This window comes from Corythoichthys intestinalis, chromosome 12 (genome assembly GCF_030265065.1).
Source record: "Corythoichthys intestinalis isolate RoL2023-P3 chromosome 12, ASM3026506v1, whole genome shotgun sequence".
Classification (NCBI taxonomy): Eukaryota; Metazoa; Chordata; class Actinopteri; order Syngnathiformes; family Syngnathidae; genus Corythoichthys; species Corythoichthys intestinalis.
In genome coordinates, this window is record NC_080406.1 from 48,772,556 (window position 1) to 48,788,218 (window position 15,663).

General features: G+C 43.9%; 1 protein-coding gene across 2 annotated transcripts in view; it reads right to left on the reverse strand.

The window, feature by feature from the left end:
• Window positions 1-15,663, reverse strand: part of LOC130927130 (inactive dipeptidyl peptidase 10-like) — a 262,038-nt gene that overhangs the window by 39,952 nt on the left and 206,423 nt on the right. For both annotated transcript variants that reach the window (XM_057852708.1, XM_057852709.1), the window contains exons 9-11: window positions 9,258-9,412; window positions 5,572-5,669; window positions 5,328-5,451 (exon numbers count right to left, since the gene is read on the reverse strand). In XM_057852708.1, coding sequence (XP_057708691.1) covers window positions 5,328-5,451; window positions 5,572-5,669; window positions 9,258-9,412 — 377 coding nt within the window. The remainder of the gene's footprint in view (window positions 1-5,327; window positions 5,452-5,571; window positions 5,670-9,257; window positions 9,413-15,663) is intronic.

Sequence of the window (15,663 nt, forward strand, 5' to 3'; positions counted from 1 at the left end):
CTTCACTGCAGAAGGAACAGTGAAATCTGATGGCAGAATGAAGTAGGAAACAGCTGCTTCATAATTTGACTGAAGAATTTCCACAAAACTTTGTTTCAAACCGCAAGGTCTCCAGTAAAACCCTCCTATAAATTTTTTCTGAAAATACTTGCTGTTGTGCACAACCTGGTGGTATCTGTCTGTTTTTTGTAGAGTAAAAAGAGTACATATTAGAAAATAAGCCATTTGCTCATGACTGGTTTTGATTCTTTATTCAAAAGAAAACTAAATTAACGGTAGAATTGGATAATGTATTTAATATTTTATAGGCTTCATTCTCCTACACATTTGTGTGATATGTATGTGGGCAAATTTTAAAGTGTGATGAGTGGGACGTAAAATGTCCTCCAATTCTGAAATGACCCACATAGCGGTAGTTTTCTTTTTATTACAAAACTAAGTAAGGGCGTAGGTTTGCCAAGGGATTTTAGGGACATAACACTACCAACTTTTCAGGGTGCTCAAATTGTCCCCACCAACTTTTAAGCAACCTTATTTGCATTATTTAATGAGTTCAGTGGTATTGGTCCTTTAGATCAATGGTCCCCAATCACCGGGCCGCGGTACTGTACCGGTCCGTGGCGCATCTGTTACTGGGCCGCAGAGAAATAAATAATTTATTAACGACTGCAATCTGGCCTGTGGCTCTTGACACATCAATATCCCTATCTACTCTATAGACTAAAGGCCGAGTTATACTTCTGCGTCAGACCTACGCCGTCAAGGAAGAATCGAGTTACGACCCTACGCCGTAGCCTGACGCGCACCTCTCGATTTTTGTAACCTTCGCGTCGCGTAGACGCGTAGACGTAGCGAAAACGGACTGTGATTGGTCCGCTCAGACTGTTGTTTCCGGGCGAAAACACCGCCATTGTAGAATAGAATCAAACATTATTTTCTACACGCAAAAATGCACCAAGCCGACGGGAGTATCATCGAAGAGCAAGTCTCGTCAAGAAATTATTATTGTGACTGCCAAATGGCAAGGTCGGCGATCGAAAAAATAAATAAATGGAAGAACCACCGAGACGTGTGTGTTCGGAATCGAGTGGCCACTAGTGACGGGATCTGTCGTTCACTTGAGTAAACGAATCCATTCCGGTTCGTTCAGTAAAACGATTCGTTCAAACGAATCGTTCAACGAATCGTTCGCCCCCCTCATCTCCCTCCCCACCCAAATGAATCGTTCGGTTAGTGAACGGGAAGTGACGTTGCCGAACGAATCACCAAAGACCGCTTCGCAGTATAACTGAACGGGAAGTGACATTGCTTGGTCCCTCCCTCTCTTGCACATTGACCACTCGTCGTAGTTTCAGAAATGAGTGACAGGCGATATCATTCTGCTCTCAGAGACAGCCTCGTCTCCCTCCCGCTGCTGCAAAAGCGAGGGAGAACTTCCGCGTCGTCTGTCCTAGTTCTATGGGCTCAAAGTCATGGCTCGTGCTTGCATTTCGAATTAGGACACGGTTAAACATTTTCCTTTTGAGGGGGAAGTCGGGGTTTGGGGTCGGGGGTGCACGGACTTTCTTTAGCATGATCTTGCTCACATATACAATGCTGCTGCTAACAGCCAACGCGGCATGCCTGCTGTCACGAAAATAAAAATAAATCGAAAGTTTAATTTCTAATTATGGAACGGCCAACACATTATTAACCTCTCGCTCTGTTGTATTTTTGTTTTTTATTATTAAGATGATCGTTTTGAATTTTTGCACTGGTATTAATAAATAAAATAATCCGGTCAGCTCCCCTGTCGTCCCCGCATCTCAGATCGTCAAATGCTGACGAGAAATAATTGTTTGCTTTATGATTTCGCCTTTCTACTCTCATTAGTCTGTTAAGAAAAATGTAGACATATTGCGACATCTCCCGTGTCCGCACGCTTTGTTTTTGGGGCGCTTGAGTAGCACATGATGGACGGATTGACATAATTTGTCAAACCAACCGACACCCTCTGACACGGGAAAAAAAAAAAAACACTCGGAAAAAATTGACATGTATATACAGTTTCATTGCAAATCAGTATTATGGTGATCATACTAAATATTATTTTTTTTCTGTGCACATATGAGGTACATATCGCTGCCATGAAGCCTCCATATAGTGACAGTTCTCTGCCCGCTTCACTGCCGTCACGCGACCGCAGCTCAGGTTTTGCTTGCCTCGTAGCTACGCGTGTTTTAAATTACTGTAAATTTGATAGTATATCGTCATAGGCACAGTCCCGAGTCTGTTGAGAAAAGTAGAACACTAAACCATGCTCGCTAGATTTGTGTGGTGTTTTTGTCTTTTTGAGCAGCATTTGATAGGCTCCACGTTAACAAATATGTGACAAAGTCGTTTCCTTTCATTTTATGACTCGTTCACCGCATAGTCATTACTGGAAAGTCAAGTTAGCAGCAAGCTAGGTCAGGAACCGGAGGACCGAATCACTGAACGGGAAGTGACAAAACTCAGTCTTTCCCCCCTGCCTGCACGCTGGCTGCTTATTGGCCACACGTGGAAATGAGTGACATACGCCATGATTCTGTTTCCGCTCCCTCCCCTGCCCGCGATGAGGCTGGCGTCTGATTGGTCGTGTGCGATGTCAGAAGACGCTGCCGCTTGCTCAACGCCCTCCCACGCAGCGAACAAGCGCCACCAACTTCATAGAACGAATCAGTGCAGATGGTGATTAGTTCGGTCTCGTTCACCCAAACAATTCGTTCAAAAAGAACGAATCGTTCGCGACCGATACAACACTAGTGGCCACACGAAGCGGTGACACAGTCGGCCAAAAACTGCCAACTTTTTATCACTTTATGTCGTATTTTTGGTTGGTGCACTTCATCATTTACTGTGTACATATGTTTCAAGTATATGAAGAATAAAGCACAGATCTGGTGTCAAAAGAGTTGTTTTGATCTTTAATTTTCAATAACAGACAGTTCACACACACAATACATCATCACTGATTGAGAGTACCTCGGTGCTTTTTATGATAACCTTAAAATCAAGCCTCCCAAAGCAGTTTGGGAAGTTCCCTAGACGCCAGAAATCTGCTATGGCTTCCCACTGGCTGGTTGTAGGACACGGCAAACAGGCTGGAGGGCTTTGTAGACCTTGAACGCAGTGCTCGACGCCAGTTTGAAGCTAGCCGCCACAGCTAGCTCTCTCCACCCGAGCCTCTGTGCGGCATCAAAAGTCGGCCAGACCGCCTCGAAACCGTCTTCTGCGTCGCCTGCCCGTCAACATTTGTATGTTCAATATTTATTCAGTGTTGATGAGCAGAATATTTACTTTCAAGAGTTCCATCTTGCATTGTTTATTTTTTCTACGACTAGCGGAAATAAACAAGCATGCCCCAAAACCGTACAAACATAACGCCACATCCCTCTAGTGGCTTGGCGGTGAATTACAGAGCAACGCGTTCCCTCACCGCAGAACTATCGAATGTCGAATGACGCCGTAGTCGCTACGCCGTCACCGCAACGCGGGAGTATAACTCAGGCTTAATTCGAGTAAAGATTTGTATAGATCGCCAACTAGTGGTTGGCCGCAATTACTAGGCTGTTTGCACACCTATAGAAGCCCAGCGCCAGTCAATGTAAAGAGTAACTTTAGCTGCTGTTGGCTGTGTGCTGCGGGCGGCGACGTCTTTGGACAGCTTTTTTACGTGGAAAAGGCCACCTGCTGAGCCAGAAGATGAGCCTACAACCAAGTCCACTTTGCATAATATGTGGATAAAAGCTAGCAAACGAGGCAACAGAAGCGAATGCACTGAGAGCATCATACCTCATGGCGAACCATATTGCTAAAGCTAAGAAACCTCTCACGATTGGAGAAGAACTCACTATGCTTGCGACCACGGATATTTACCGTCAAGTTTTAGTAGAGGCCGCTGTTTAAAAAAAGGTTGATTCAGTATATGGTGAGTGACATTTTCCCTGCACTTAATATTCGTTTTTAGCCTCGATGTGTTATTATATATTTACTGTTATTTTATGCCACACATGAACGGCCCATTAAAAAAGGCCCACATTACACCGGTCCGTGGTGCAAAAAAGGTTGGGGACCACCGATTTAGATTGTCTTCCCATATGTTTTAATGAAAGAATAGACCATACCATTATTAAGTGAATCATTTTCATTATATTCAGACTTATATTTATCCGTTTTCACTTGCTGAATGTTCCAGTCCATTTATTTCCCCTAAAACGCATGTTTCATTGGTTGATGACTTGAACGCATGACCCATCCTCCACTCGCTCATTCCCCAACTGCAACACAGCCACACTCACACAGCCCCGGCAGCTTCATGTCGACAACATGCTGCCTCCTCCAGCCCCCTTTGAAGAGGAGGGATATTAGTGTTTTCAGCCAGCAGCAACCACTGTATGTATTGTAAAAAAAGACATCAGTGTTGTGGAGGTGGGGGAAACACCACTAATTTAACTACTGTAAGTCCGACCTGCATCAGCCTTAGCATAAAAATAAACTGTGTGAACTTGCTGACCTGCAAAACTACAGCGGTCCGGCCAGCCTCCACAAGGAACAACAAAGTCAAGCCTTCCCTCCCTCATTTGAATCATTGTTTCCATTTATGCAATACGGTAATGCAACGCGGTGGCTTCAAAGTGCGAGTCCCTTTATTAAAATAAACGGGGAGCTATCCAAGAATGGGTCCACTTCAGGGTAACACTGACATGAACAAGAAATTGAACTGACATGAAAAAAAAAAAAACCTGTGAAATAAAATCAAACATCAGAATTTCATGAGAGTACTTTGGTTCGGTTTTGTGGTAGTCTTGTTAGGCCTCAGATGTATATCGGTCCTTTGATATCTCAGATATGTTTTCATTATCCCCCCCCCAAATCACTTTATAATACCTGCTCCAGTGTCCTCCAGAAGTGGACCAATTCTTGAATAGCAGTCTTTTTTTTGTTTTTGTTTTATATGAATGGACCTGCACTCCAAAATGTTTCTTTAACAATTTTTGAAAACAAAGGTTTGAATCGAACATTGTATCTCCGGACCATTACACTTCTAAATTAGTATAAGTCAATACAGATTTATATTGCATTGATCATTTAGTCTTTCAATTAATTAGGTTCATATTCATGTCAAATGTAGCTCTGACCCCCATTCAAGAATCTGTTTGGTCTTATTAATGTCCTGTCCCTATTAAAAAGTGTATATGCAGGTCATGCTGTTATATAGTCCCTACCAATGTTGAGACCAAACCTATGCCCTTGACACCAAGATGTGTCCCCTCAACCCTCTTTGTTAGTTTGTGAGGTGCACATACCGTGACACAGGCTCCTGTAGTGGTGTCACACACTGTTAGAATGGAGATATTCTGGGCTCGGTTTAACCATCTGACAGATGTGTGGGTCTTACTGATCCATTTCACCATCGTCACATAATGGTCCCTAGGAGCAGAAACATTATCTTCTTGTTCTTTACACATTAATTAGGACAACTTCCAATTTAACGTGTGAATTGCTCTCATATATTTTATCTTTATATGACAAAAACTAGGCTTTCCTCACCGTAGTTTAAGACTGTCTGGCGGCATGAGCTCCAGCGTGTGCGTCGGTCCGTAAAGATTGACGACAAAAAGCTTCACCACTGGATTAGGTTGGCCAGCCTGCATGTGGGAGAGTCTTTAGGGTTTACATTTTTGGAAATTGTATTGCTTGATTTGCATAATTTCAAAAGGTTTAACACATCTTTTTCATAACCATTTTATATGATAACACTTAAATAAATACCATTTCAAATGCGGTCGTATTCAACAGACATTTGTTCTCATCCACTTGAAAAAGTGTGTGACAAGGAAACTTCCTTTAGGGATATCAGCTATTTTTTTGAATGATGCAGTTTCAGGACCGGGACTAGGGGAACTAATGGACCTTGAAGTTAGGAGGTTGACTGTGTGTTGGGCGGGGGGCAGGGGCTTGTAAGGGCTTGTAAGTTAGGGCGTCTATGTCCTTGCTTCATCTAGGGTTAGATAGACAGTGATCGACAATGACAGCTGTAAAGTTCCTACTTCAATCCTAAGTCCGAGATGGTGTCATTTTGTTAAACTGTTCGTCTTAAAGGGCAGATGATGAGTTCAATTCTTGAGCGTTTTACTCGGTAAAATTGTACTGAATGCATCATTTGCTGTGTCAAAACTCATATTACAAAAGAAAAATTAACTAGACCACGTAGTTTTCGACTTAGCACACCTTGGCAACGAGTGACGCGCCTCGTTGCCGGCCACTACCTGATGACATAATTAACAGAAGACCTTGGCAGCACTCCAATACGGAAGTATAGCACTACGCTATCCTCGCCATATATTGCAAAGATTTTCTGGGTTTTACTCGAGAGATTCATCATGCCATCTAGATGTGTTCCAATGAATTGTTCACACATAGGCTCGAGACTCTATTAGTGGTCCAAAAATCCTTCTTCTGCAAGGATTTGGACATCTATTGTAAGAGTCAAGCGAAAGAACTTCTCCCCGGCTCCTTGATCGGTTCTTTGTGTTCAATATTTCAGTGACAACAGCTTTGAAAGCCTAGGAGAATACAACCTTGGTTTTTCATTGACGTAAGTAGAGACTTTCCGGCTTTTCTACTTCAAAAATTTTATGCAATTCTGTTGATAAAGGAGGACAAATCCTACTGCCTGTTCTTTGAAGTGCGTTTTTTTGTTGTTGTTGTCGTTACTGGCCTGTCATAAGTTAATCGGACAGCTTACCGGTCACCTATTCATGTGAATTTGATTTATTTCTTACTAGATCTATATCATTACTTGTCTGTTTATGGAATTAATGAAAATTATATCACCGAATGACTGGAGAAAGAAAGGTTCAGAGAGATATCGCAATGCTAGATATAGGCTTAATGCTGCATTCGAGGAAGGTGGGAAGTCGGACCTATCCCTTCTTTAGTTACATCCTTGCTGAAAGTCAATATAAAAAAATTTATACATTCTTTAAGATAATTCACTGTATGAAAAAAAAATACACAGCGTCTCAAATAAACTTAATTTAACTTCGTTATTGTGTGATCAATACATTGTCTTAAGCGCCATTTTGTCGAGAGACGCTAGATTGAAGCAACTCGCGAAGTCAGGGTACTTTTTTTTCCCGACTTTGCAACTATTCCTCGAGTGGTGTTCCAATTACATTTTTCCTGGTCAGAGGTTGGAAAAATCCGACTTCCCACCTTTCTCGAATGCAGCATTACCACTTCCTTTCGTGAGATGTCGAGCCTGCAGTCAGTGTCATCACCACCATCTACTGTGCTGACTATATCATCATAATCTGATTCCTTCAGTTTCAAACATGTACACAATAAAAAACGATTTTTGTGGGTAGTAATTATGATCTATATAAACTGTATAAATTATACTGAAATTATTTAGGTAAGTAAAAACTTCAACTTGAACAAAAAAGATAATATCTACCCAAAAATATTAGGTGTGTGCTTAAGTCTGCGAATGCACCAATGCTTTGATACTGAAAAGACGACTGTTTCATATGACAATACAGTCCATCTTGGATTGCAACGTCCAGTTGCAGGTAGGTTTGAATTTACTGTTTCTTTTAAAATTAACAATGCGAAAACATTAAGAAGCCTGGTATGCTGCGTGTTAGATTAAGAAGCTCTTATGGTGAAAATATTTGTATACTTTATTCCTGGGTTTCGACAGCCATTCCTGATAACTAGCTAACAATGCTCTTCAGAGCTTAGCAACATGAGTTGCTGGCAATAACGTGGCTTAATTTGAACCATTAACCTGATTTTCTAATTAACCTTTCAGTTACGGCGAACAGTATTGTCAAATGTTTCGCCCTTCAGTATAATTGAGTGGCACGTCCCTCCCCCAGTCCCTGACTGGAAGTACCCTAAACACGCCCTGAGCACACAGCCAGCAGCAGCAAACTAGCGATACTTTTTCCATTGATTGACCCTAGGCTGCTACTGTGGCGTGTAAACGCCCAGTAATAAGTAAGTAAGTAAGTAAGCACAATTTATTATCAATTTATTATTAATAACCACAACTTGTATCAGTCAATATGTATTAAGGAACAGCTCATCAGCAAGCTATCCGATAGCCTCATAATGATCCTGCTTATTTGATTCTGGTGTGTTGGAGGAGGGAGACGTGGAAAGCAGACTGTCCTCGAGGACCAGAGTTGGTGACCCCTGCTTTTGTTCTTCATTCATTATTTAATACTGTACTGTAAAACTCATACTATGAGTAAAAAATGTTGGCATGCAATTTATATCGTGCAGACAATGTGTTAAATGTTTAATGAGCAAATTGTCAATAAAACAGTTGCCAATCAAATGTTTCTTTTGTGTGCAATGACTTTAGGCTTTAGGGTAAAACAGTCCTTATCTATAATAGTAATAATTAAATTGATATTTTAATTATCATTTATTAAAAAAAAATCTTCAGTGAAATATACAACAAAATACTCTACAATAATGACTAAACAATACTCAATTTTAATAGTTACTACGTGATATAATCTTTTTCAAAAGGTTAAGTTAACCTTACCCAAAATATTTGAGTATATTATTGTAGACACATTTAGGTAACATATACTCAGTAAAATTGGTTAAATTTTACACTATCAAACTGAGTGTAAATTGTCTATAGGTCGTTTTTTACAGTGCAGATCATCTTTCCTGGGAGCCCTTGCCATCGTTAGCGTCACGAACGAGCGATCCTGAATGGCTACTTTCGATGGAAATAGCACTGACATCGCTGCTGCTGCTGCTGCTTCTATGCTCACTGTGGATAAAGTTTGCCATGTCTTTTCTTCCCTTCTGGAAGTTACGGCACGTTTCCAGGTTTGGGTAGGGATTATTAATGGAGTGCAAAAAACCTAAAAAAATAAATAAAAAAAAAACGCAAATTGTCCTCGAAGTTGCACGTTAACAATGACAGGGTTGTTTTGACAAACTCGTCCAAAGTTTATATTCGTGAAATTACACAGAAATCCGAAAAGCTTTTCAGCTGCCCTTTAAAACCACAAGAAAGGGAAAACTAAACATAAAATATCTATAAGACAGTAAGTGCACGATGAGACATGATTGTGTACATTTTTTGTCCTCCAACTATAATATGAAGTAACGCCTGAAATGTGATGTACTCCCAAATAAATAGTCTATATTGTAACATCAACCTATGCCATGATTGGGGATCTTTAAGAAGAACATGCAAGACTTACTTTGGGGTATGGATACTGTTTTCCTTTGGGGTAGGTCATGCCTGTGAATCGAGGCAAAGCCATGTTGGGAACCTGACTGTCATTAAGGACTAGGAAGGCCAATCTCTCTCCATCTGGTGACCACCAATGTGCCACATGGGACTGAAGAATTTCCTCTGCAGAGACATAATTGTCAATTAATATTTGATTATATTCAAAATTGTCTGCCCAATTTTTCCTATACTTAAATTGATTGTCAAGAAAGCACAAAACAAAGAATTTATAATTGGAGTTGTGTGAACTCTCCCATAATAAAAACATCAGTGAGTTTTTTTTTTTTTTTAAACCTTTTGTTATCGCTTTTTATTCAAGCTAAAGAACTGTCTGACAACATTATACAGCATTAACTGCAGCACCTAATTAAGCTTGTGTCTGTTTGTTTAATTAAACCAAAAAGCTTCACAAGAGGTCAGAGTGTGCCATGGACACTAGGTTTCACTTTAATCACTCTCTGATGCTTTTTATCCGAGAATACTTTGTGTGAACTGTGGTCAAGGCTTTACTGGTAATAGAGCAATGCTTTACTATTCATAAGGGTTAAACACGAAGCTCTGCTACAAACTTTAGAAGAATGTGTATAATTTCCTTTTAAAAGAGTTAAAGCAATAAATATATGATTAAAAAAACAAAAACATGTCATGGTATTTAATCTTACAAAATCATACTGAAAATGTGGCTTAAATGCAACATACTGTAAATATATGAGTACTGTACATGCACTTTAAACTTCTACTAACATGGACAAAATTAAGCTCCTACCCGACACATAATGAAACTAGCCTTGCGGAACTTTACCAGTCGCTCCAGTAATTTATCTGCTTGGCTCTTGAAGGGAGCAGAGGTGGGGGAAAATTATGTTCAGACAGGAGCTATACAAATGTAGGCCTAAGTATTTAACAATCCAACAAAAACATCTAATGGTGCTCCCAAGAAAGAGGAAGTAAATCTGAAAGTATCACAGGCAAGTTCAGCGCAGCTAATCAAATTGGCAAATCCCCAGATTTTTCAAGATCAAAGAAATTCAAATAAATGCACAGAACAGTAACAGGAATACAAGCAATGTTCCCTATAAGGTTTCATGTGTCAGACACACAAGCTCCCTGAGCACACTGCAGACCACTGTGAGCAACATCAGATGTGTGATTCCTATACAAGGTTCCTATTCACCGTGTCCACGCAGCTACACTGCAAAAACACACCTCCTTAAAAACTAGTTAAATTCCCTTGTTTTCCATGTAAATGTACTAGAAATAAGTGAAATGATCTGACAGTGCTTCACGTAAATTTTATTCACTTAGATTTCTTAGAAAAAAATAGCTAGTTTAAAGTAAGCTTAACAGACTTAATTTGTGTCACGTTCTGCTCCTGGTCAGATTTTGTGTTGTTGCAGAGCCGGCTGTGGGGGCGTTCCCGACGTCGCACCTGCAGCTCATCAACAACAGTATAAAGACGCGGGCGATCCACTGGAAGGACGCCGAGATATTTATTCTTGCTGGTCGCCATTTGACATCCTTGCAATTCGAGTAACTTGCTATTTTGGTAATTTCGCACCCTCCGTGGGTTTTAGTCGCCAGTCACTTTAGTTTTGTATGCCTCTACCTTGTGCAGGTATGTGAGTGTATTTTGGTTGTTTTATTGGCTCTGCCTAGCACCTTGGTTTACCCTCGCGTTTGTATATTGATCCCCGTCGACCTCCTGTCACGGACCCGTTTTGGTATTTCCCCTTTTTGCCGCGATTGCGTGTTTTTTTTGTTTTGTATTTAATAAACCCTTGTACGCTTCCTTCAGTCGTTTGTTGTCTGTTGTGAGGTCCAAACTTGTTTCCGCGTTCGCGGACCCTAACAGAATATCTCGGCCACAAGAATGGACCCCGCAGACAGCGAGTCCCAAGCCCCGGCGTCCTCAGACTCGAGGCAGCATGTAGACCCGCACGATCGCGTTCTCCATGAGATCATGTCAGCGATAAACGCTCTTACCGTTAACCTGCGCTCTCTCGAGTCACGTGTAGACCAGGTTTGCGCTCACCGCCCAGTCTCACCGGCGGTCACGGCATCGTCCACGTTCCCCTCGCCTCTCCGCCGGCTCCGGCTTCCTCTCCATTGCGTGAGCCTAACATTCCGCACCCACCACGCTATGGGGGGGAACCCGGCTGGTGTGGGCAGTTTTTGCATCTGTGTTCGTTAGTTTTCGACCAACAGCCCCTCACGTATTCCTCCGATAGGTCCAGGGTCGCGTTTGTCATGAGCCTCCTCACCGGTAAAGCGGCCGCATGGTCGATGGCGATCAGCAATCAATACCCAGTGATACACGACTCATTTCCGGAGTTTCTCGAGGAAATGAGGAGAGTTTTTGATCACCCTATTCGGGGTAAGGAGGCAGGTAGTCGCTTGCTCGACCTGACTCAGGGCAAACAGTCTGTAGCGAACTACTCCGTCTCCTTCCGCATTTTGGCAGCGGAGAGCGGCTTTGATGACGCGGCATTACGCTGTATATTTCGGAGGGGGCTACGCCCATTAGTAAAAGACGAACTAGCCGCCCGTGACGAAGCACTTGATTTGGAGGATCTTATAGGTCTGGCGGTGCGTTTGGACAATCGGCTTCTCGAACGGGAGCGTGAAAGAGGCGTGGAATGGCGTGACCGGTCGACGAGGGCCGTCATCGAGAGAGCTGATCCGAGAGCCGTCATCGAGAGAGCCGATCCAGCGGCGAGCACGAGAGTCTTCAAACCGGCTTCTCCTCCCTCGCCTGGTCTCGGTGGGCAGTCTACAACAGGAGAGGCGCCCATGCAGCTCGGCGGGAAGCGGCTCAACACAAGGGAGCGGGAACGACGCATGGCGGCGCAGCTGTGCCTTTACTGCGGTGAGCCTGGCCATCGCGTCGCCTCATGTCCATCAAACCCCCGTGCAGCCTGCAGGGGCGGACCTACTTCAAACAGCGGGCTCGCAGCGGGGAAGTCCCCCTCAAGAGGCACCCCACCGCGGCCATGTGAGTACCCGTCTACGGCCGCTAAAGCCGCAAGACAGCTCAAGAACACCAGACTGCAACTGCCTGGGATTATTACGGGGAACGGTCACAGCTTAAAGGTAACTGTTTTAGTTGATTCAGGGGCAGATGACTGCTTCGTGGATTATTCGGTCGTGGACTCGCTTGGTGGCTCCCTAATTAAATTGAAGGAGTCCCGGGAGGTACGGGACCTTAATGGAGACCTTGTTTTCACAGTCACCCACGAAACTGAAGCCCTTGCATTGGTTGTGTCTGGTAATCACGCCGAGCGTAGACCATTTTTTGTAATGCCAACCAAGTCTGCTCCGGTTGTTCTCGGGTTAACATGGTTAAAGCAGCACAACCCAGACATTGACTGGGAGGCCCCTGGGATCGTTAATTGGAGTGTTCACTGCCACTCCCATTGCTTACGTGCAGCGTCATCTTTCCCTGGAGCGTCAGTGCGGTCTAAGCCGGAACCGATCGATTTGTCCTTTGTGCCCCGCGAATACCATGACCTCAAGTTAGTTTTCAGCAAGACCCTAGCTAAGTCACTTCCTCCACATCGCCCCTATGATTGTTCCATCGATCTGGTTCCGAACGCCAAATTGCCCACTTCTAGACTATACCAGGTGTCTAAACCGGAGCAGGGGGCCCTGAACGACTACATAACGTCGTCCCTCGCGGCTGGGCTTATCCGACCGTCCAAATCCCCAGTTGGGGCTGGGTTCTTTTTTATAAGTAAGAAAGATAAAACACTTCGCCCATGCGTTGATTACAGGGACATGTTTATGTAGCTAAAGAGTTTTTTTTCTTTTCTCGACACTGTGGTAGCCCTGCAGCACCGCCCAGAGTGCATTGCGTCGTCAACAACAATGATGACCTACTAGTTAAACTAATTTTACAAATTTTATTAAAACGAAAACATTAAGAGGGGTTTTAATATCAAATTATTATGACTCATACCAATATTTATCTTTTAAGAATCTTAATTCAAGAGATACTGTTCAATAGTTGTTCAATAGATATTGTTCAAAACATGATTTGAAAGAACATTTTTCTTGATTTAGGTGAAAAATGACCAACTCTTAGATCAGGGGTGGGCAATTAATTCCACAAAGGGCCGCAGTGGGTGCGGGTTTTTGTTGCAACCCATTAAGAGGACACCTTTTCACCAATCTGCTGTTTTACAAGTGCAATCAGTCGATTGCAGTCAGGTGCTTCTCATTTCTGCTGAAACCGCATTGGTTAAACTATCTGTGCTGGGTCAGTTGGAACAAAGACCAGGACCCACTGTGGCCCTCGAGGACCGGTTTGCCCACCCCTGTCTTAGATGTATGGGCTTAATATGAACAAACAGTTACTTACTTAATGTAAATGGAATAATTAATCTGTTAACTAGTCTTTAACACTCAAAACATAACGGAGAAAATTATTCATCCATCCATCCATTATCTTCCGCTTAGTCCGGGATCGGGTTGCGGGGGCAGCAGCTTTAGCAGGGAAGCCCAGACTTCCCTCTCCCCAGCCACTTCAGCCAGCTCCTCCGGCGGGATTCCAAGGCGTTCCCAGGCCAGCCGAGCAACATAGTCTCTCCAGTGTGTCCTGGGTCGACCCCGGGGCCTCCCGCCAGTGGGACATGCCCGGAACACCTCTCCAGGGAGGCGTCCAGGAGGCATCCGAACCAGATGCCCGAGCCTCCTCAACTGGTTCCTCTCAACGCGGAGGAGTAACGGCTCGACACCAAGCCCCTCCCAGATGACCGGGCTTCTCACCCTACCTCTAAGGGAGAGCCCGGACACCCTGCGGAGGAAACTCATTTCGGCCGCTTGTATCCGGGATCTTGTTCTTTCGGTCACGACCCACAGCTCGTGACCATAGGTGAGGGTAGGAACGTAGATCGACCGGTAAATCAAGAGCTTCGCCTTTTGGCTCAGCTCCTTCTACACCACAACGGACCGGTGCAGAGTCCGCATCACTGCAGACGCTGCACCGATCCGCCTGTCAATCTCCCGCTCCCTCCTACCCTCACTCATGAACAAGACCCCAAGATACTCGAACTCCTCCACTTGGGGCAGGATCTCATCCCCGACCCGGAGAGGGCATGCCACCCTTTTCCGGCTGAGGACCATGGTCTCGGATTTGGAGGTGCTGATCTTCATCCCAACCGCTTCACACTCGGCTGCGAACCGCCCAAGTGAGAGTTGGAGGTCGCGTCTTGATGAAGCCAACAGCACCACGTCATCTGCAAAAAGCAGAGATGCAATGCTGAGGCCACCAAACCGGACACCCGTAACACTTTGGCTGCGCCTAGAAATTCTGTCCATAAAAATTATGAACAGAATCGGTGACAAAGGGCAGCCTTGGCGGAGCCCCATCCTCACTGGGAACGAATTTGACTTACTGCCGGCAATGCGGACCAGACTCTGACACCGGTCGTACAGGAACCGAACAGCCCTTACCAAGGGGCTCGGTACCCCGTACTCCCGGAGCACCCTCCACAGGACTCCCCTAGGCACACGGTCGAACGCCTTCTCCAAATCCACAAAACACATGTAGACTGGTTGGGCGAACTCCCATGCACCCTCGAGGACCCTGCTGAGGGTGTAGAGCTGGTCCACTGTTCCACGGCCAGGACGAAAACCACACTGCTCCTCCTGAATCCGAGATTCGACTTCCCGACGGACCCTCCTCTCTAGCACCCCTGAATAGACTTTACCGGGGAGGCTGAGGAGTGTGATCCCTCTATAATTGGAACACACCCTCTGGTCCCCCCTTTTTAAAAAGAGAAAATTATTTGACTACATTTAAGAAACATTATCAGATTAAGACGTTATAAATTTGCAGCGAATACAGGAAAGGTTAAAATAAAAAAATAAAAAAACACAGAAAATAATCTAACTCAGCTTCACCGCTTGTTCTTCAATTTGCACATACTCCGACAGCCATTCCATCTTAAAAGAACCACATTTCTTTTTTATTTTGGCTTGATGAGTGTAGTATCACCGCCCGTTCCTTTACCCATTGTAAGGGGTTAGCATTTGCGTCTCTTAACTCCACTGCACTGTTGTTAGCTAGCTAAATTGGAAGGCGCGTATGGGCGGGGCACGTATGCACAACACTGTCACTGCTATGATTGGCAGCGTAGCGTAGGTGATGTGATCTGTATCTATCATATTATTGGCTAGACACCTCCTGCTTGAGTTACGTTGCAAAATGGTGCAGGAAAACCATTTTGTTGGTCTAATTAACTAGATTATATCAGTTCTAAAATTAGATCTTAATACTGTAGCTCTTGCAAAGATTGGCAGCGGAATATTGCTTCAGTAAATCAGATCACAACTATATAAAATCTTAGTGTAGTAACCCACCAATGGGAGTGTCG